We start from the raw sequence: 21,767 nt of genomic DNA, 5'->3' as shown, positions 1-21,767 counted from the left end.
GAGTCCCCTCAGAGGTCAAAACATGGCAGAGAAAGCAGACACCCCACCCTCCCAGTTCAGGAAACTTGTTGTCTTTGCCTGGCAAAAAATCTGGGTGGTTCTGTATAGAGAGGAAGGGGGGTTATATACGGAGACAGCTTCAAATAGGGGCAAGTCCACTGCCAAATGTTGCATAAAAGGTGTACCAATATACAGTCTTTAAGGCGCACTGATAGCTGAACTGCAGGTGCATTCAAAAGTGCATTAAAATATATTGCAGAATGCAACTGCCTCTCCACAGCAGTGAGAAAAACAGTGGAATTACGATACCAGTCATTTATATGTCTCATGCGACTAGGTAACATCAAATGCCTAATATTCAATAAGCCGAACCCCCCTTTGTCCCTGGGCAACATCACTTTGAACACAGTGAGCCTAGGTTTTTATACCATGCCACAGGAATTTCTGGAGTACAGGCAGTCCCCTGGATAAAAACGAGTTCCATTTTTTAAACCGTTCTTAAGTTGAATTTGTATGTAACTCAGATCCTAGTATTCTTCTCACCTTCTCCAGCTCATTGATGCCCCTCTTGCATCCCTTTCCATCCATCTCCACTGTTCCCTCTTCACTACCACATCCAACATTACTCCCTCTTATCTCTCTCTTCCCCATGCATCTCTACCTCACTCCTCCCATCAACGAACTTGATAGGTGCGAGACATGAGAAAGCCCTGAAACCATTCTAACACCTCTAATGCCAATAGCATCCAAACATTGCAGCAATTTCCCATAGTCCACTAAATCAAATGCAGAACTCATATCAAATTGCATGATCAAGGCATTAAGACCTTTACTAAATGAAGAACGTACATTGTCCAAAATAGACGCAGTTACTGTCTCGGTACTAAATAAAGGTCTAAAACCAGATTGAGATTCATGCAAGAGAGAAAATTTATCAGGAAATTCCATTAGTTGAGAATGGACCAATCCTTCCATAATGCTACTGGTCTATAATTAGTGATTAATGCTAATGATTCTTTGGGGGTTTGGGGGATTGGAGTTATTATAATATCACTATTATTAGCGAGAAATTTTCCATTCTTTAAATCAGGGGTAGGAAACTCCGGTCCTCGAGAGCTGTATTCCAGTTGGGTTTTCAGGATTTCCCCAATGAATAGGCAGGAGATCTATTTGCATGCACAGCTTTCAATGCATATTCATTGGGGAAATCCTGAAAACCCGACTGGAATATGGCTCTCGAGGACCGGAGTTCCCTACCCCAGCTTTAAATTATCAGTCAGATAATTCAACAAATTCAGTTTAAAAATCTAATGGAGCTGATTTCATAATTTCCGGTGGACAAGAGTCCAAAACCCAATATGATTTAGCATATTTGTTATATAATTTAATATAATTATTCCATTCTAAAGCATGAAAGGAGCTCCAAATCATATCCGCTTGTATTACATTTCCTTGCATATTAGGCATTTGATATTCATGAGTATCATTTATCGAGAAATTATTTCTTAAGATTTTTAATTTTTAAATCAAAATGCTGAGCTAAATCATTTGCTAAAGGTAACATAATATTATGTATAGATTGAGTGTGGCGTGTGGTATCGAATAAATTTGTAACCAAATTTAACAGTTCTTTTGTATTGATACCCATTGAACCCATATTAGATGAATCAATTTTAGATGAATAAAATTCTTTACATTTTTCTTTTATCAATTGTTTGTAAATTTTTATGTTAGATCTCCAATTATTCCAATCTAATAATTTTCCAGTTTTTTGCCAGATCATTTCCAATCGTCTTACTAATTGTTTCATTTTTAGGAGTTCATTATCAAATCACTTATTATGTTTATTCGAACAACGTTTACTTTTTCATTTAGGGGCAATTTTATCTAAAATAGATGTACTTGTATCCAATGGTCCCAAAAATCATCTTCTTCACCAAGCTCCATTAACAACTCATACTGTGACCAATATACCTCTGGATTAATATGGCCACTTATAAGATGTTCTTTTTTATTCTTGAATGATTTTTAAATTTTAATTGATTCCAAACTAAATTAAAATAATAAGTGAAATGATCGGACCAAATATCTTGACACCAGATACCATCAGAGAGAGATAGAAGGCTCTAAAGTCTCCTTTAAGGACACAGCTACCATATCCAAATGATGATCTTTTTCATGTGTTTGTGTAAGTAAAGGAAGACTATGGGCTCCTTTTACAGAGGTGCGTTAGGGCCTTAACGCACAGAATAGCGCGTGCTAAATTGCCGGACGCGCTAGCTGCTACCGCCTCCTCTTGAGCATGCGGTAGTTTTTTGGGTAGCGCATGCTATAGCACACGCTAATCCGGAGTGTGCGCTAAAAACGCTAGCGCATCTTTGTAAAAGGAGCACTATAATTAAGCAAAGATAAAAAGTTTTTAAAATCATCAACACCTATATTATCCTTTTCATCTAAATGTAAATTTGTCTCCTGCGATAATATTATAGAAATAAGTAATTGAGTTATGTAGAACAAATTCACAGAAATCCTCTCTTGCTTTTATCCAGCTTTTCAGTGGAACATAGAATAATATACAAGAAAGAAGATCCTCTAATTCTTTGTTACTTACATACTACTTTGATTTTTAAAGTTAGAATTTTAAAATGTGCATCAATTGCTTTTTGCAACTTTCCTTTGTCAGTATTCCTCTCTTCCAGTTTTTGTATAGCCTCTTGAGTTATTTTTATTTTGATATTAAGTTTTAACAAAAAAATATTCTTGAGTTATATTTTATGTTTCAGTAAGTATTACAGGGGAAGGAAGTGGATACAAAATTAGGCAAAATACAAACTCATATACCACAATTCCAACAGTAGGAAAGCAGACCCTAGGAATACAATCAAAAGGAAAAAGCAAAATGTGCTTAATAGGCCAGTTAATTTATTTATGCCCCTTAACATCATCAGTTATCCTAAGATTTAGAATCAACTGCTAGTCTACTCTGGTTAGTAACCAAAGCTTACTAACTCTGTATGTGTTTTCTTTGACTCCTCATAGTAAAAATATGTCACCGTGTGAAAGTACTCTGAGAGTAATTTGTTCTCTCCTTATTAGAAATGTATAGTAGTTAACCAGTTTTTCCGTTGAATTTGTTGTTCTCGTTGATTCATAGCCATTTCCTAATGGAGGACTTCTTTTTTTGCCAGATTTCAGGTTCTGTCATTGTTTTTTAGCAGTAACAAACACATTAGTATCCAAGCTAATTACTGCATTTCTCTGAATCATCAGAACTGCAAGCTATGTCAGTCCTGGTTTTCACCTATTGCATTTGTATGCCCACACTTCTGCTCATCTTAGAGAACTTGCAATTGTAAGCCTACAAATAATAATAATCCAGGTACAAGATCTTTTATCCAAAATCCTTGGGAGCATTCATATTTCATTTTTGGGATTTTTTGTTTTGTTTTTGGAATAATAATGTTAAGTCAGAGAAAGACAGACCATAAGATCATAAAATTGCCATTTTTATTTCAAAATAAGGCAAACATTAAACACTTCAAACACAAACTTGTCTACACTGGTTGACATGTCCAAGTCTCCAATTTTCATGTAGGACAATCTAAAATAAAATATAGGAGTGCACATCCTAACAATTTCCATAGTCTCTTATTTTCCATGTTGTATAGTAATCTGTACTCTTTCAGAAAGAATGTGCACAACAGAGGAAAAAGTCACACTATTCACAAAGGGCCCCTTTTACAAACCCTTCCACAGCATACAATTTACAAAGCTGCTACAAAGCTGCTACCACAGCATACAATTTAGAAAACAGTCTTTATACTTGGTCTTCATGGAACTTAAAATTCTTTGGTCACAAGGCTATAGTAAGGATGTCACATTGGGTGAGAGGTAAATGGCAGAAACATTATTTTTCACAAGAAGTTCTTGAGGTAGATGTGCAGAGCAGTTGTCTAGAACCAATAAAACTTCACAGTTCTCTTCAGCCTCCTTACAATGAGCTTTTGCTACTAGCACAAAGTGGTTATGGAACCAATCACTAAATGTTTCTTTGGTTATCCATGCTTTCTTATTATAATAGTCCACAGGTAGATGACGTACATATTTGAAACATTAGGGATACTGGCTTTTTCCAATCACTTCCAACTTTAAATTTGTGCTTGCAGCATTGATACCTGCAAGAACGGTTACCCTGTCCTTTGTGTCCTTAAAACCAGATGGTGCTAGTGACCTAGATTTGCCACCGTGTGAACAGGCTACTGGGCTTGATGGACCATTGGTCTGACCCAGTAAAGCTATTCTTATGTTCTAGGAATATAGTGCCAGCAGAAAGCTGTTTCATCAGCACAGTAAATTTGTTCAGGACCATCAATGTAACTTTCAGCTTCCTCATAATTAGCAGAAATATTTTCACCACAAATTTTGAGATATTTAACAGCATGTCGCTTCTTAAGATTCTGCAGCCAGTCTTCTGAATATTCACACTCTGGAAAGATTTCCATGGGGAACGCAAGCAGCCCGATAGGTGGATGGTGGAGGGGGGAGATGGACTTGGGAGAGATCATGGAGAGGGGAGATGGGGAGGGATAGAAGAAATAATGGATCTAAAAACAGGAGAGGGAGAGAGATGTTGGACAATGGGATTTAGGGAGGGAAGGAACAGAAAGGGAGAGAAGTTGGACACAAGGGATGGTGTAGGAGGGGGATTGAGATACTGGATAGGAGGGTAGTTAGAAAGAGAAAGGGAGAGCTGGTGGGGAAGGAGGATGCTGCTCAAGCTCCACCTCAAGGAAACTGCAGAAAAACCAGCCTGATTTCATCTTGGACATCACACTAGAAGTTCTCTGAAGGCCTGGTCTTCATTGACTCATGCCTCTTCCTTGACTCTTGAGTTTGGTTGAGGGGTCAGCCCCTATAAGAGTTGAATCAGGTTCCTTCAGACTCAACATTGCAAGGCTTTCGAGTAGCTTAGATGGTTCTGCCATGGTACTTGCCTCATACCAATCCGGTTGAGATGGGGGGTCGTTCCTGTTGTTCTGGTTCTGCGACCTCTCCAGTTATTGAGTGGACCTTGGAAGGTGAGCCCCCAGACATGGAGCTGATTTGTTTCCCAATAATGCTTCACTCTCTCTCTTCTCAAACAGATGGATCCTCACACTTCTCACTGCTGGTAATTATGGGCACCCTCTGGGACAGTCGGGTGCAGTTCATTGGTCTGCACCACCACAGTGTGGTCCATTATGACTGCAGGATTGTGGTCCTCTCTGGTATTCACAGCACCAAGATTGGTGAGGGTAGTAGTCCACTCAGAGCATGTGGAATGTCCTGAGACAAAGATTTGCTTAGCGTCTCCATTGCGAGTTGCTCATGTTCTGCCTCACAAGGGAGTGGTCCTCCAGGGTGTGGTTTAAAAAGGTCCCTCACACTGTTTCACACCTTCAACTGGTGGCAGCCCTTCCATTAGCAGGCTGCACATCTAAATTCTTGCGAGGATCAAGTCACCATCCAGTCTATCGCCCAAACCTCACTCTGCATTCAGCTCTGAACACTCATTGTTGTGGTTGGTTGGCAGGTATAATTTTTGTATCTCAACTTCAAAATCTCCAAAAGTCACTGTTATGTAATCCAGTAGTATGGTCAATATAATGTACTTGCTCTCACAGTCCCTGCAGTTTGGTCGCCATTTATGTAACCTCCTGTTTCTCCTGGATGCTGGCAAGAGGCATACAAAGTTATTTTTATTTAGGTGAGACCAGAGCAGGAGCCAGTTGGACTCCACAGAAAGCATGCATCAGGCTTCCACTTACTCTCCCAATAATATTAGACCACACCAGTAAGTAGCTGAATAACTCAACCTTTACTTCTCCTTGGTACACAGAAGAGGCAATAGTCTTGAACAGTAACAGTTTCTTTCAACCACTCCAATGAAGTGAAGACTCACTTAAATGTAAATAATTCAGAAGCACAGAAATTCTCCTTGTTGGATGGATTTATTGCAAGTCCAGATCTAAATAGTGGAAGATAGGCCTAAAATTAACTTTAGTTCTTATTGTGTTCAATTGGTTTGTTTTCCCAAAAGACAAACCTTCCCGCCCAGAGCTATGTGATCTGATATACTGTTGGGCTTCCTAGCTGTGGCCAGCTAGCTGTTCGCAGCCTGCTCCGCTAGGGCTTCCCTCTGCCACATCATCAGTGGCACGGCAGAGGGAAGATCCCTGTGAGGCAGGCCTTGAGCAGCCTGTTCAGATTCATCAGTGACACGGCAGCGGAAGGCCCCGGTGGGACAGGCCATGAGCAGCCTGTTCAGAGTGCTGCCTTTGCTTGCTTTTGCTGCTGCTGGTTTAGGTGGCCCTCCCTGAAGGTATGTCAGGTCTTGGCGGGGAGGGGGGGAGGAGAAGGGTTGGTTACTGAATCAGTTTAATACCTGAAAAGATATCTGAACACACAAGGCATTGATAAAGTCACCATCTGTGAGCTATAGAAGACCATGCTTCATAGAAATCATCATATCCTGCTTCGATACTTCTAAATATTCTAGGTTCTTGGGAAGGACTCTATATTTAGAATGCCAAATCCAGCCAGATTTATCAAACTGTATGAAACCATAATAATAATGAGTGGTTTATAGATACCTCAACAAATAGCTCTAAGCATTGCATATGTCTGGTAGCGCTATAGAAATAATTCATAGTGGTAGTAGTAAGCAGTTGAGCACCTAAAGAACAGGCAGGTAATAAATTCCCACTGTAAGTTTGCGCTTTTGAAGAAATGATCCAGTAAGTGAAGAACATGACAGTAGATAAAGGCCAAATGGCTTATCCAATCTGCCCGTCAACTTAAAATCTACTTTAAAGTCAATTTTACATTTTGTCAAAATTTTTAATTTATTGAGTTGTACTAGTCTTTGGTTTCTACTTTTTAGAGTAGTTTTCTGCATAGTTTAGTTTACTTTTTTAAACATATTTTTCTTTTTCCTACTTTCAGGCTAATGGCTGTTGAAGAGGAACTAAAGAAAGATCATGCTGAAATGCAGGCAGTTATCGATGCAAAGCAGAAAATTATTGATGCACAGGTAAGTGTGTTTTAAACGCTGGCAGAAAAAACTTTTCTATGAGCTGTTCTTTCCTTTCACATTTCATAGAGCAAACTACTGCTGTTCATAAATTTACAAAAAGGACAAACTACAAGGCATTCAAATACAACGTTTCAACTTATGTTTTGGGGGATCTTCGATCCTTTCATAGTTTTTGGATGCTTTGATAAAAAATAAATAAATTAGTGTTGTAGGGCAGCTTTTCAGAAGTGTCAAACTTTGGTTTGATGTCCTTTGTACACTGTCGTAGGTGGGTATATGCATATAGTAGGCAAGGAATGAAATGCAGCAAGAAATGGAGACACTAACCCCTAGATTCTAATATGAAACCCAAAGTTTTTTCGGGCACTTGCCCAATTTACACATGCAATTTGAGTAGCGTAGGTGGGTATATGCATATAGTAGGCAAGGAATGAAATGCAGCAAGAAATGGAGACACTAACCCCTAGATTCTAATATGAAACCCAAAGTTTTTTCGGGCACTTGCCCAATTTACACATGCAATTTGAGTAGCAAGCCAATTAACACCAGTAATTGGGTGCTAATGATTATTGGTGGTGGCAACAATTTGGATTTGTTGCATGTATTTTACTATAGATACACCTCAAATCTTTTAGCACATAACAGAAAAGGGGTGTGGCCATGGGAGGGGCATCGGCAGGTCAGGATTCATTAAAGATGCATGCAGTATTGTAGAAGTCAGGGGATCCATGCCTGACTTATGTGCCAGGGTTTATACCAGGTTTCAGTTGGTATAAATCCTCAACCCAAAGTTGGACATAGATCCCGACACTACAAGCCAATCTATAAATGGCACTCAACTTGGAGAATAGCACTCTGTGCATTTTTTCTGTGCCCAAATTTGGACACCATTTACTGAGTCTAGTCCTAAGGGATTTGGTTCAGTAACTGATACAGGAACACTGATGTTAATGAAATGAATAACTGATTCTTGCTTAGAAAGGCAAGAGTCTGAAGAATTGAGAAATGCTATGCTAATGTAAATTATTTCCCTCTGTAATTTACGTCAGTGATAAAAATAGATGATTTTGTGTGCTATAAAACAATACCATGTTTTAGGCAATTACTTCCTTTCCAGATGGCGGGAGAGATTTAACAATGTAACATTATCCAATGGTCTGTTAGGTTAGCTGACTATAGATCAGTATGTCAATAATGAGTTTTGCACTGTGGTGTAGGCTGATAAAAGGTATAAATATAATGACCTTCTGTTGCATCACTTCCGTGTTTACAGGATTTCATTTGTATATTTCCAAAGTATTATATAAGTATTGCATATTAACCATTTGTATGAGAATCTGTTAATGCTCTAAAATGTATATTACAGTGATACAGAAGCATATTGGTTTTTGGTAGTCTTGAGTGGGACAAAATCCCCATGAGTTAGTAAACATCTAAAAGGCAATTTTTAAACCTCTTCAAAACTCTGAACTGCGTGCAGGGGAAGAGCAGGAGAGCAGGAGAGGCACAAGGAGCAGAAGGGCAGTAGGAGAGCCGCAAGGGAGAAGGCAGACAGGCAGGCAGCTTAGGGTAGCGGTGAGAGGGAGCTCCACCCACCTCCACCGCATCAGAGGCAGCGTCAGCGCCCAGGCTCCCCCTTAAAGGAGATGAGCCAGAGCGCGACTCACTTCCTTGGACCGCGAGAGCTGCGTGCAGGGGAAGAGCTGGAGAGGCACAGAGGAGCAGGAGAAGGGCGGTAGGAGAGCCGCGAAGGAGAAGGGAGAAGGCAGGCAGGCAGCTTGGGGTAGCGACGAGAGGGAGCTCCACTCACTCCCACCGCATCAGAAGCAGCGTCAGCGCCCAGGCTCCCCCTTAAAAGGGGAAGAGCCAATGGCGCGCAGCCGTTCGGCGCGCAGCGAAGGCGAGCGGCAAAGGCGCTCACCTTAGCAAGAGTGCCTTTGCGAAGAACCTTAAGAAGAGCCTAGTCGTCAACACAAGGAGACAGCAAGGTAAAAACATAAGATAACACAACTGCACAAGCAAACAAACTAGAGGGCAAACCAACTAACACACAACTAGCGCCAATAAGCACACAGAAGAGACACAAAGCCAGTAAGACAGCAACAGTCAACAGAGACACATAGCCAGCAACAGACAGCACCCAGCAGAAACACACACACAGCAAGACCAACAGAGACAAGTTCAGGAACGGCAGGGAAGACTAGAAGCACCAAGACTGCAATCAAGATCACCGCTCCGGCTGCAGAAGAGATCCAGATGAAGACCACAGTCTCCGTGCAGACCGAAGGGGACACCCCCAGATGCATAATGGAGGTCTCTGTGCAGACCGAAGCTGACCCCCAGCTGAAGACTTCGGTCTCCGTGCAGACTGATGAGGACACCCAGCAACAGCCCATCGGAGACATCCTACAAGAACTGACGAGTCTGAGAGAAGAAGTACGACGGCTAAGAAGTATCCGGGAGGGTGAGGTGTCCATCGATGAAGTCCTCCAAGAACTGTCTCAAAACTCCAAGCAAGTGTATGAAGACAGGTCCATTGTCGAGGTATCTGAATCGCCCAAACTTGCAGTATTAGAAGCAATGACTGGGGCGCAAGAAGAGACTCGAGACAATGACACCTGGCAACTAGTCACCTCTGCAAGCAAGCACAGAAGGTGGTCCTCCTCTTTGTTATCTTCATGCAGGCACAACCACCCCACACCGACACCACAAATCACCCTGAGCTACAGATTTCAACTCCTACAAGAAGGAACTCAGGAGGATATTCAGGAGTGTATTCTTGAAACCCAGCAGACGACCCCAACTCAAGAGCCAACAAATCAGCACCCCCCCCCCCCAAGAAGCGCTGAGTGGTTGTTATTGGGGACTCTCTGCTGCGGTAAACCGAGGGACTGGTATGCAGACCAGATCTATAATCAAGAGAGGTTTTCTGTCTTCCAGGAGCCAAGATCCGGGATGTGGCTATGTGCATAGGAAAAAATAATCAAGCCCCAAGACCACCATCCGATGCTCCTCATCCACGTTGGAACGAATGACACAGCCAGGAACTCACCGGAGAAGATACCGGAAGACTTTAGAGCCTTAGGTGCGAAGCTGAAACAGATGGAAGCGCAAGTGGTTTTCTCCTCCATGTTTGGTAATCAGCAAACTAAAGGCTAGTGGAGCTGAAGTCTGGTGGCCTTTTAGCAAAAACATAGCTAGGTCAATTATTTTATAGTTGTAGTGCAGTGAGACATTGCAATAATAGGTGAAATCAGAAAGGAGGGGAGTTAAACTTTTTCACTGTATTCCTATTTAAGTTACTTTTAATATGTATATCATATATTTTATGTATAGCTTTATAATTCCTTTCCAGTTAAATAGAAATAATTTAACCTCACTTTTTTTTAAAATATAGGGAGTGTTACATCACTTTAAGCTATTCAGGAAAGTGCGTCTTATAATAATTGTCAATCAATGCCATATATATGAATGTTACCGGATCATGATGTGACATATGAATACTATTTCTACTTTACCATTTACGGTATATTATATGTCTGACCAGTTCGTTTGTTAGGTTAGATTTGTTGTAGGACGTTTCCTACTTAAGTTACATTAAGTTCCAGTGATTGTCTATATGTACTTTCATTTTTATTGCATTGTATTGTTGCAAGTCAATTGCTGGATGTATTATTATAATATGAAATTTTCAATAAAAATGATTGAACTTTAAAAAAAAAAAAAATACAGTGGTACCTCAGTTTAGAAGTGCACTGGTTTGCGAGTGTTTTGCAAGACGAGCAAAACATTTGCAAAATTGGCACCGTGGAAACCAAGTTTGCCTCGATTTGCAAGTGGCGCCCCCTACGATCCAGCACCCTCCCCCCCGTGATCCAGCATCCCCCCTGCTCGTGTCGCCCCCCCCCCCCTTTCCCTCCGCCGCGATCTGGCATCCCCCAGCACCCACCCGAACACACTGCTTACCACCATCTGGCACCGGCACCAACGCACAGGACACTGCATCTTCTTGTTTGCTGGACCTTGAGCATCTGCGCATGCTCAAGGCCTTCGAGTTCACGCTCTCTCTGAGATTCTCGGAGAGAGCATGAACTCGAAGTCCTTGAGCATGCGCAGATGCTCAAGGCCCAGCAAACAAGAAGATGCAGATCTTCGGGCACCGGCACCAGCATGTCCTGTGCATTGGTGCCAGTGCCAGATGGGGGTAAGCAGTGTGTTCGGGTGGGTGCTGGGGGATGTTTTAATTTTTTCATTTTGTGTTAAATTATCCTCTAAAATACTAACTCCTTGGTTAGTTTCAATAATTAATATAAATTCATATAAGAAGCCAAAATTACTTAGCTTAATGCCATATCTTTAAATTTGTGTTTCAATGCATAATTCTTCTCATTTTCAGGAAGGGACTGACCAACATGTTTCGCCCCTAGGCATTTTCAAGATTAGCCCCTCTTCACGATCACTGCATACCATCCCGAGCTTAATTATTTGTTGAGTGAAAAAATATTTCTCCCCTTTTACCTTCATTATATGTCCCTTCATTCAGAGCTTCTTCATTTTAAAGGTATTACCACGTAACTTCATTGAATGCCCTCTAATCTTTATCATTTTTGAAATCGATTCACTTTTTCCCATTCTGCGCCACTTAGAATTTTATAGACTTTAATCATATTTCCCCTCAGCTGTTTCTTTTCAAAGCTGAAAAGCCATTATCTCTTTAGCCTTTCCTCATATGAGAGGTATTCCATCCCCTATATCATTTTGGTCACTCCTCGTTCTCCACATTCAAGTGTAACTTTGTACCATAGCTTTTCATAATGGTTTTTAGGTGCTAAGTTCCCTTTATGAAAAAGGTATAACTTATGTATACATCTACTACACAAGTTAATTGAACTGTTATAAAATTGCCCACTAAGATCCCTTTTCCCCCATAAAAGGACCAAATAAATTAACTGGGGGGAACAAGAAATGTAAGAAAATAGTTTATAGTTTATTATTTAATATCTGAAAGACCAAGCTTTGCTTGGGAAAGTCGGGTGAGTGATTGTTTTGGGGTTGTTGTTCAGGTTATCTTGTGTAGCTATTTGACTGTGGTGGTGTAATTTTCAATATTGTTGGAGTAACTGTCAGTGGTTTGTTTATAGTTGACCAGTGACCTGCAAGGGGGAGGCGGGAGCAGTAGCTACAGAGCTGCAGATACACACTTTTGCTTTTACTTGAACTTTTACGTTCTAATATATTTACTTTTACATTCCAATATGTTCTACCTCAGCCTCTCTTACTCTCTCAACCCCTTACCTACTGCAATTCTTCTGTGTTGTCTGCTATTAGTCTTGCTTTTCCTTGCAGCCTAAGCTTCTTTACCAATGTCTGACCAATGGGCTGCTGATGTAAGCAGGAACAGTAGCCACAGAGACACTGCCTTAGCAATCTTCAGTCCTGCTTTTCTGTGCAGGCTATTGGCTGGTTAAGTTTCTTTAGGAAGTCCACCTTTTCAAGATTTCTTTACAAAATATCTGAAGCCCTCTCTATTCCACTGGAAGCGGACTCTAAACATAGCAAACAGTTCCTGGAGGCTTTAGACTATGACCATCCCCCCAAAGAACTACTCAAGCTTCCTCTTCATGACATTTTGCGAGAAACTTTCTATAAAAATCTAGAGACACCGCTTTCTATCCCTGTTGCTCCTCGGAAATTAGAATCTTTATGCAGAGTGGTTCCTATTCCCGGTTTTGACAAACCTCAGTTACTCCACGAGTCTCTAGTAGTGGAGTCAACTTTTAAAAAGTCTACAAGGGCTAGTGTCTACGCATCAGTATCTCCTGGCAGAGAGGGCAAAGCCATGAACAAATTTGGCAAGCGACTATATCAGAATGCCATGTTGACCAGCCATTCTGGAAACTATAATTTCCATTTTTCCTTTTTCCTCAAGCATCTCTTCAAACAGATTTCACACTTTCAGAAATATCTATCAGAACGCAAGCTTCCTGCTTATCAACAACATATGTCTGACCTTTTTCAATTAAGAAAATATATGGTTCTACCTATGACACATTTGAACTTACCTCCCAGGCTGCAGCTATGTCTGTGGTCATGAGACGCCTGGCCTGGCTTCGTGTTTCAGAGCTTGATGTGAACCACCAGGATAGACTAGCGAATGCCCCGTGTCTGGGAGATGAAATTTTTGGTCTATTCATGGACACAGCTACACAGAAGTTGACTGCTCATGAGACCAGATAGGACACTCTGGTCAAGCCTAAAAAGAAGCCTCCTCCTCCTTGTTCTTTCAGACAGGCTCCTTCTTACCAATGCAGGTTTGCTGCTAAGGCTACTACTCCTGCTCAACCTCAACCTAGAAGACAGAAGCAACAACCTCGTCAGCAACCTAAGCAGCAGGCTACTCCCCAGAAACCTACACAGCCTTTTTGACATGTTTCTTCAGGGCATAGTCACAGTCAACATTTCACATTTTCTACCTCAGCCCATCGGAGACCGTCTCCAATTTGTCATCTCTTGTTGGGAACTCTGGGTCTTAAACATCATTCATCAGGGTTACACTCTCCATTTTCACTTTCTGCCTCCAGATCTTCTGCCAAGAGTGTCTGTTTTGGACCCTGCGCAGTCCTCTCTTCTTCTCCGAGAGGTTCAATCCCTTCTCCTGCTGAATGCCATCAAGGAAGTTCCTCTTTCCAAGCAGAACCAGGGATTTTACTCCCGTTACTTCTTAGTTCCAAAGAAGACGGGAGGACTGCGACCCATTCTGGATCTCAGAGATCTCAACAAATTTCTAGTCAAGGAGAAATTCCAGATGCTCTCCCTCGCCCTGCTTTATCCACTTCTCACTCAGAACGACTGGCTATGCTCCCTGGATCACAAGGAAGCCTACACACATATCCCAATTCATTCGGCTTCCAGGAAATATCTCAGTTTTCAGCGACATCAACGTCATTACCAGTTCAAGGTCCTTCCCTTAGACCTGACATCTTCTTCCAGAGTCTTCACAAAGTGCATGATGTGGCCGCATCATGTTGTCCAAGTCTTTCCTTACCTGGACGACTGGTTGATCAAGGCTGTTTCTTCTCAGGAAGTGGTCCAAGCAACATCATAGACCATTTCTTTTCTCTAGGCTCTAGGATTCGAAGTCAACTTCCCCAAATCACAGCTCATTCCAACTCAACGTCTTAAGTTCATTGGAGCCATCCTAGACGCCACTCTCATGAGGGCGTTTCTTCCTCCAGATCAACTGAATACTCTCGTCCACCTCTGTCAACAAATACTCTCTCTTCAATCCATCTCTGCGAGACGCATCATGGTTCTTCTAGGCCACAGAGCTTCCACTGTGCATGTGACACCACTGGCAAGGCTTCATTTTTGCATTCCTCAGTAGACCCTCACATCTCAATGGTCTCAAGCGACGGATTGTCTCTCACAACATATAACTGTCACATCATCTCTTCTGCAATCGCTTCAGTGGTGGATGACTTCCTCCAATCTATCCAGAGGTCTCCTTTTTCACTTACCCCCTCATCACAAGGTACTTACGATGAATGCATCTCCTTATGCTTGGGGGGTACATATGGACGATCTTCAGACCCAAGGACTCTGGACTGCCAGGGAATGGAAATTTCACATCAGTTTCCTAGAACTCAGAGCGATGTATTATGCACTCAAGGCTTTCCATCATCTTCCCTGCCCTCAAGTCCTCCTTCGCATAGACAATCAAGTATCAATGTAATACATAAACAAGCAAGGAGGCACGGGCTCTCTCCTGTTATGTCAAGAGGCTCAGAAAATCTGGACTTGGGCGATGGCTCGCAACTTTTTCTTAAAGGCTGTCTACATTCAAGGGGAGAAGAATTCCCTAGCAGACAATCTCAGCAGAATTCTTCAACTTCACGAATGGCCTCTCAACTCTGCAGCTCTCCAGTCCATTTTTGCTCAATGGGGCACTCCACAGGTGGACTTGTTTGCAGCTCCCCACAATCACAAGTTGCCCCAATTTTGCTCCAGACTTTCCTCTCCATCTGGAAACCGATGTCTTTCTCCTGGATTGGACGGGCCTGTTTCCCTAAGCATTCCCTCCAATTCCTTTCATGTTAAAGACTCTTTTCAAACTCAAACGAGAGGCAGCCACCATGATTCTTATTGCTCCTTGGTAGCCCAGGCAACATTGGTTCTCCCTTCTACTTCAACTCAGCTCCAAGGAGCCCATACCTCTTCCAGTTTTTCCTACTCTGCTTACTCAGCATCAGGAATCACTTCTATATCCCAACCTGCAATCACTGCACCTGACAGCTTGGTTTCTCTCGGGCTGAACACATCTCACTTACATCTTTCTCAACCCATTCAACATATCCTTTATGCCTCCAGGAAACCAGCCACCCAACAATGTTATCAACAAAAGTGGACTAGGTTTTCTTCCTGGTGTCTTCTTCATCATCACGATCCATCTTCCTTATCAGTAGATTTGGTGTTGGATTATCTTCTTCATCTGTCTGACTCTGAACTCAAATCTACTTCTAGCAGAGTCCATCTCAGCACTATTTTAGCTTTTCACGTACCAGATGAGGGAAAGCCTCTCACTGCTCATCCTCTGGTCTCCAGATTTATGAAAGGACTTTTCAGTGTTAATCCACCTCTCAAGCCTCCACCTTTTGTCTGGGACCTTAAAATGGTACTTTCTACTTTGATAAAGCCACCATTTGAACCATTGGCCACAGCTCATCTCAAGTTTCTCACCTGGAAAGTTGTCTTCATTATTGCTCTCATCTCTGCCAGGAGGGTCAATGAATTACAAGCTTTAGTGGCAGATCCACCCTTCACAGTTTTTCACCATGATAAAGTGATTCTACGCACGCATCCAAAGTTTCTACCAAAAGTTGTCATGGAGTTTCATCTCAATCAGTCGATTGTTCTGCCAGTATTTTTTCCTAATCGTCATTGTCATTAAGGAGAAACCGCTTTGCACACTCTGGACTGTAAGCGTGCTTTGGCCTATTACATCGACAGGACAAAGCCTCATCATACTTCTCCCCAACTCTTTGTCTCATTTGATCCAAACAAGTTGGGCATTCTGTTATCAAGAGAATGATTTCCAACTGGTTGGCTGCCTGTATCTCATTCAGTTATGCTCAGACTGGACTGGCACCGGAGAGTTGCGTCACAGCCCACAAAATTAGAGCTATGGTAGCTTCTGTTGCTTTCCTTAGATCTACTCCCATTGAGGAAATCATCACTTCTCACTATTATCTGCAGTCTTTCTCCAGATGGGATGGGCACTTTGGCCATCTGTATTACAAAATTTATTTTCCTAAAGGCCAACACTCCCACCATCCCATTCTTGTTAGCTGCCTGCTTGTCCTGGGATAAAGCACCGTTACTTACCATAACAGGTGTTATCCAGGGACAGCAAGCAGATACTCTAACCACCCACCCACCTCCCCAGGTTGGCTTCTTAGCTGACTTATCTTAACTGAGGGACCACACGCCTACATTGGGCGGGAAGGCAATTGCGCATGCGCAGTGCAGGCTATCGCAAACTTTCTAAAGACTTAAAGTGGCGATGCACTTTTAAAGTGGTCCGTACTGATGCTCCATAGGTGACGTAACCCATCATTGAGAATATCTGCCTGCTGTCCGTGGATAACACCTGTTATGGTAAGTAACTGTGCTTTCGCACACCTGAAAACTATAAATTCACCCCATTTAATCAAAATCCTTTGGGCAGTTTTCAACATCTAATTCAGAGACATACATACAAACATACAATTATTGATCTGTTTATATCTATAATTATAAAACCCTAAGCGCGATGCGCACTCCTACTTGCGTGTTCCCTGATCCCTGATCTGTAGGTCTATGGCCGCAGGAGTGCACATGCGCGCTTAGGGTTTTTTTCCTGTAAGACAAGTTCGTCTTCGGCGGCAGCATCTTCGCACCCCCCTCCCCGGCACACCCAAACCCCCATTCAGCCTCCTATCTGACCCTCCCATCTGCCCCTCCCTTCCCGCAGTCTGGCCGGCTCCTTTAGTCCCTTGCCGCCACCCCGCTTCCCTTCCCGTGGTCCCGACAAACCTCCTGACTCCAGCAGCGGCCACAGCACTCTAAACATGCTGCTTCGCTGCCTTCTACTGCCCTGATTTGCTCTGCCTGTCTCTGATGATGTCATCAGGGACATGGCAGAACAAATCAGGGCAATAGAAGGCCGCAAAGCAGCGTGTTTAGAGTGCTGCGGCCGCTGCTGGAGTCAGGTGGTTTGTCGGGACCGCAGAAAGGGACGGGAGGGCGGCAAGGGACTAAGGGAGCTGGCCAGACCGCGGGGACGGCACGCGTCAACAATGTGCAGGCGGGCGGCGCGTGAAGGAGTTTGAACAGGTGGTGGCAGTTTCGCTCAGAGGAATGGCTGGAGGGTATGTGCCGGTGCTGCAGGTGTCCCATGCAGGTAAAAATTCTTAAAGGAGGGGGAGGGGAGAAGGAAAGGGGGCTGCTTTGGGGGAGGAGTGTGCTGGGAGGCAGACAGCTTTGCTTTGGGGGGGGAAGACAGAAGGGGGGCCACGGAGAGACAGTCAGGGAGGAACTGGAGGGGGAGAGGGAAAGGGGGCTGCTTTCTAGCACCCGTTAATATAACGGGCTTAAATACTAGTACCGTATTTTCACGCAGATAACGCGCACCCGTGTAAAACACGCACACGGGTATAGCGCGCAGAAACCACGATTTTATGTACAAAAACTTTTGTATACCGCGCTCACGGGTATACCGCGCATGCAGCCCGACTGTCCTTTCGCCCGCCCCGACTCTCCTCTGGCCACCCCGACTCTCCTTTCGCCCTCCCCGACTCTCCGTGCGCTGTCCCGACTATCCGTTCACCCTCCCTGACTTTCCGTGCAAAAAAATCCTTGTTAATTTTGGATGCCATGGCTGCCCACATGCCCATGTGCCTCAGGCCGCGCCTCCAGGTGGGACCTAAGGCTCCAGGGCCTATTCTGATTGGCCCACGCGCCTTAGGCCCCACCAGTAGGCGGAGCTTTGGGACGGATGGGCCAATCCGGCCTCATTCCGTCGTTGGCTGCCTGCCGGACAGGCGGGTTTGGCTCCCGTCTGTCCGGCCAACTACCAAAGGTACGGGGAAGGGGGGTGGGGGTGTCGTGGGGGTCGGCCAGGGGGGTCGCGGGTTGGCTGGGGGGGGCGGTCGGAGGTTCTTGGGGGGGGCGGTCGTTGGAGGGAGGGGGGTTTGTGTCGAGGGCAGGAGGGCCTGGGATCCCTCCTGCCCGTAATGTAGTGGGGGTAGGGGGTCGCCGTGGCCAGGAGGGTTTGGGCTCCCTCCTGGCCCGATATTGTCGGGGAGTTGGGGAGTCGGCCGGGCAAGAGGGCTTGGGCTCCCTCTTGCTCCGATCGTGGATGCGGGTGCGGGTGGGAGCGCGTGCGAGCGGTCGTTCGGGGTGGGGGTGCGAGCGGTCCTGCTGGGGGGGGGTGAATCGGGCGTCGGGCGGGGTGGGAACTATGTAAAAAAAATTTTGTATACCGCGCTCACGCGTATAACGCGCGAGGGGTATGCGCGGTAGGTAAAAACGCGTATAACGCGCGCGTTATATGCGTGAAAATACGGTAATAGGATATTCCACGTTTATCCAAAGGAGGATCACACCAGAACATACATAATTGAAATATAATACAGATTCAAACCAAACAGACTCAACAAACATTAGAATGCTAATTTCATTTGACAAAAGAGATGACTTTTATAAAGGAAAATGAAAACACAATTTAATATACGCATTTATGGAAGTATATGATGGCCTCCTGGCCACTCAAGCAGCCAAACTAGACAACCAAATCGCCAATCTACTGACGACATCCCTCGACTACAAGACTTTTAGAAAAGAAATAAAGACCATACTCTTCAAGAAAACTCTGAAAAAAGAAATAATACCGCAAGTCTCAAACTCCACCTCTCACTAAAGCCAACTACCCCAAACAAATAACCTTACCCATTTCTTACTCTTTGAAAATGACCAATTTTTTTTTTTTTTAAGTTCTTGTAATACATCTTGGATAAATCTTTTGTAATCCGCCTTGAACTGCAAGGTAATGGTGGAATAGAAATCCCTAATGTAATGTAATGTACAGTATTATGATTGCAGTAGAATTTTGATAAATCTGCCGCAGGAATTAGTTGGGGGGGACTGTGATCTTAAGTAGGTAAGTTTTTACCTTGAAAATTCCAACTAGTTCTGCACTTTATCACAGTTGGTGTACAGTGTGGAGGAGATTCTAAAATAGTAGTGGCTAAACTATCTCTTACTGTCTGCCAAGAAATTATTTTCTTGGTTTTTAGTTGCATGTGTCATAACACAATAGAGAAATAAAATATATCAGCAAAAAGTTCATAATTAATAGCACTTTATAAAGTATATTCATTATCCCCCTCTCCTTTACAAAGCTATGGTAGTGGCTGCTGTGCAGCATTCGCTCCGATAGTAACATAGTAGATGACGGTAGATAAAGACCCAAATGGTCCATCCAGTCTGCCCAACCTGATTCAATGAAAAATTTTTTTTTTTTTTTTTTTTTTTTTCTTCTTAGCTATTTCTGGGCAAGAATCCAAAGCTTTACCCGGTATTGTGCTTGGGTTCCAACTGCCGAAATCTCTGTTAAGACTTACTCCAGCCCATCTACACCCTCCCAGCCATTGAAGCCCTCCCCTGCCCATCCTCCACCAAACGGCCATACACAGACACAGACCATGCAAGTCTGCCCAGTAACTGGCCTAGTTCAATATTTAATATTATTTTCTGATTCTAAATCTTCTGTGTTCATCCCACGCTTCTTTGAACTCAGTCACAGTTTTACTCTCCACCACCTCTCTCGGGAGCGCATTCCAGGCATCCACTACCCTCTCCGTAAAGTAGAATTTCCTAACATTGCCCCTGAATCTACCACCACTCAACCTCAAATTATGTCCTCTGGTTTTACCATTTTCCTTTCTCTGGAAAAGATTTTGTTCTACGTTAATACCCTTCAAGTATTTGAACGTCTGAATCATATCTCCCCTGTCTCTCCTTTCCTCTAGGGTATACATATTCAGGGCTTCCAGTCTCTCCTCATACGTCTTCTGGCGCAAGCCTCCTATCATTTTCGTCGCCCTCCTCTGGACCGCCTCAAGTCTTCTTACGTCTTTCGCCAGATACGGTCTCCAAAACTGAACACAATACTCCAAGTGGAGCCTCACCAATGACCTGTATAGGGGCATCAACACCTTCGTCCTTCTACTAACTACGCCTCTCTTTATACAGCCCAGCATCCTTCTGGCAGCAGCCACTGCCTTGTCACACTGTTTTTTTCGCCTTTAGATCTTCGGACACTATAACCCCAAGGTCCCTCTCCCCGTCCGTGCATATCAGCTTCTCTCCTCCCAGCATATACGGTTCCTTCCTATTATTAATCCCCAAATGCATTACTCTGCATTTCTTTGCATTGAATTTTAGTTGCCAGGCATTAGACCATTCCTCTAACTTTTGCAGATCCTTTTTCATATTTTCCACTCCCTCTTCGGTGTCTACTCTGTTACAAATCTTGGTATCATCTGCAAAAAGGCACACTTTTCCTTCTAACCCTTCAGCAATGTAACTCACAAACATATTGAACAGGATTGGCCCCAGCACCGAACCCTGAGGGACTCCACTAGTCACCTTTCCTTCCTTCGAGCGACTTCCATTAACCACCACCCTCTGGCGGCTGTCCGACAGCCAGTTTATGACCCAGTTCACCACTTTGGGTCCTAACTTCAGCCCTTCAAGTTTGTTCAACAGCCTCCTATGAGGAACTGTATCAAAGGCTTTGCTGAAATCCAAGTAAATTACATCTAGCATATGTCCTCGATCCAGCTCTCTGGTCACCCAATCAAAAAATTCAATCAGGTTCGTTTGGCACGATTTACCTTTTGTAAAGCCATGTTGCCTCGGATCCTATAACCCATTAGATTCAAGGAAGTACACTATCCTTTCTTTCAGCAACACTTCCATTATTTTTCCAACAACTGAAGTGAGGCTCACCGGCCTGTAGTTTCCTGCTTCATCCCTGTGACCACTTTTATGAATAGGGACCACATCCGCTCTCCTCCAATCCCCAGGAATCACTCCCGTCTCCAGAGATTTGTTGAACAAGTCTTTAATAGGCCTCTCTGAGCTCCCTTAGTATCATGGGATGGATCCCGTCTGGTCCCATCACTTTGTCCACCTTCAGTTTTTCAAGTTGCTCATAAACACTCTCCTCCGTGAACGGCGCAGAATCTACTCCATTTTCTTGTGTAACTTTGCCAGACAATCTCAGTCCTTCTCCAGGATTTTCTTCTGTGAACACAGAACAGAAGTATTTGTTTAGCACATTTGCTTTCTCCTCATCACTCTCCACATATTTGTTCCCAGCATCTTTTAGCCTAGCAATTCCATTTTTTATCTTCCTCCTTTCACTAATACATCTGAAAAAATTTTTATCTCCCTTTTTTACATTTTTAGCCATTTGTTCTTCCGCCTGTGCCTTCGCCAAACGTATCTCTCTCTTGGCTTCTTTCAGTTTCACCCTGTAGACCTTTCTGCTCTCCTCTTCTTGGTTTTTTTTATATTTCACGAACGCCAACTCTTTCGCCTTTATTTTCTCAGCCACTAGGTTGGAGAACCATATCGGCTTCCTTTTTCT

General features: G+C 43.5%; 1 protein-coding gene across 4 annotated transcripts in view; it reads left to right on the top strand.

The window, feature by feature from the left end:
• RASAL2 (RAS protein activator like 2) overlaps nt 1-21,767 on the top strand; it is a 502,399-nt gene that overhangs the window by 461,724 nt on the left and 18,908 nt on the right. For all 4 annotated transcript variants that reach the window (XM_033915463.1, XM_033915461.1, XM_033915464.1 and 1 more), the window contains exon 17: nt 6,985-7,072. In XM_033915463.1, the coding sequence (XP_033771354.1) occupies nt 6,985-7,072 (88 nt within the window). The remainder of the gene's footprint in view (nt 1-6,984; nt 7,073-21,767) is intronic.

The sequence above is a fragment of the Geotrypetes seraphini genome, chromosome 12 (assembly GCF_902459505.1).
Source record: "Geotrypetes seraphini chromosome 12, aGeoSer1.1, whole genome shotgun sequence".
Classification (NCBI taxonomy): domain Eukaryota; kingdom Metazoa; phylum Chordata; class Amphibia; order Gymnophiona; family Dermophiidae; genus Geotrypetes; species Geotrypetes seraphini.
The sequence above is the reverse complement of the archived record's forward strand: the minus strand, read 5'-3'. Positions and strand labels throughout refer to the sequence as shown.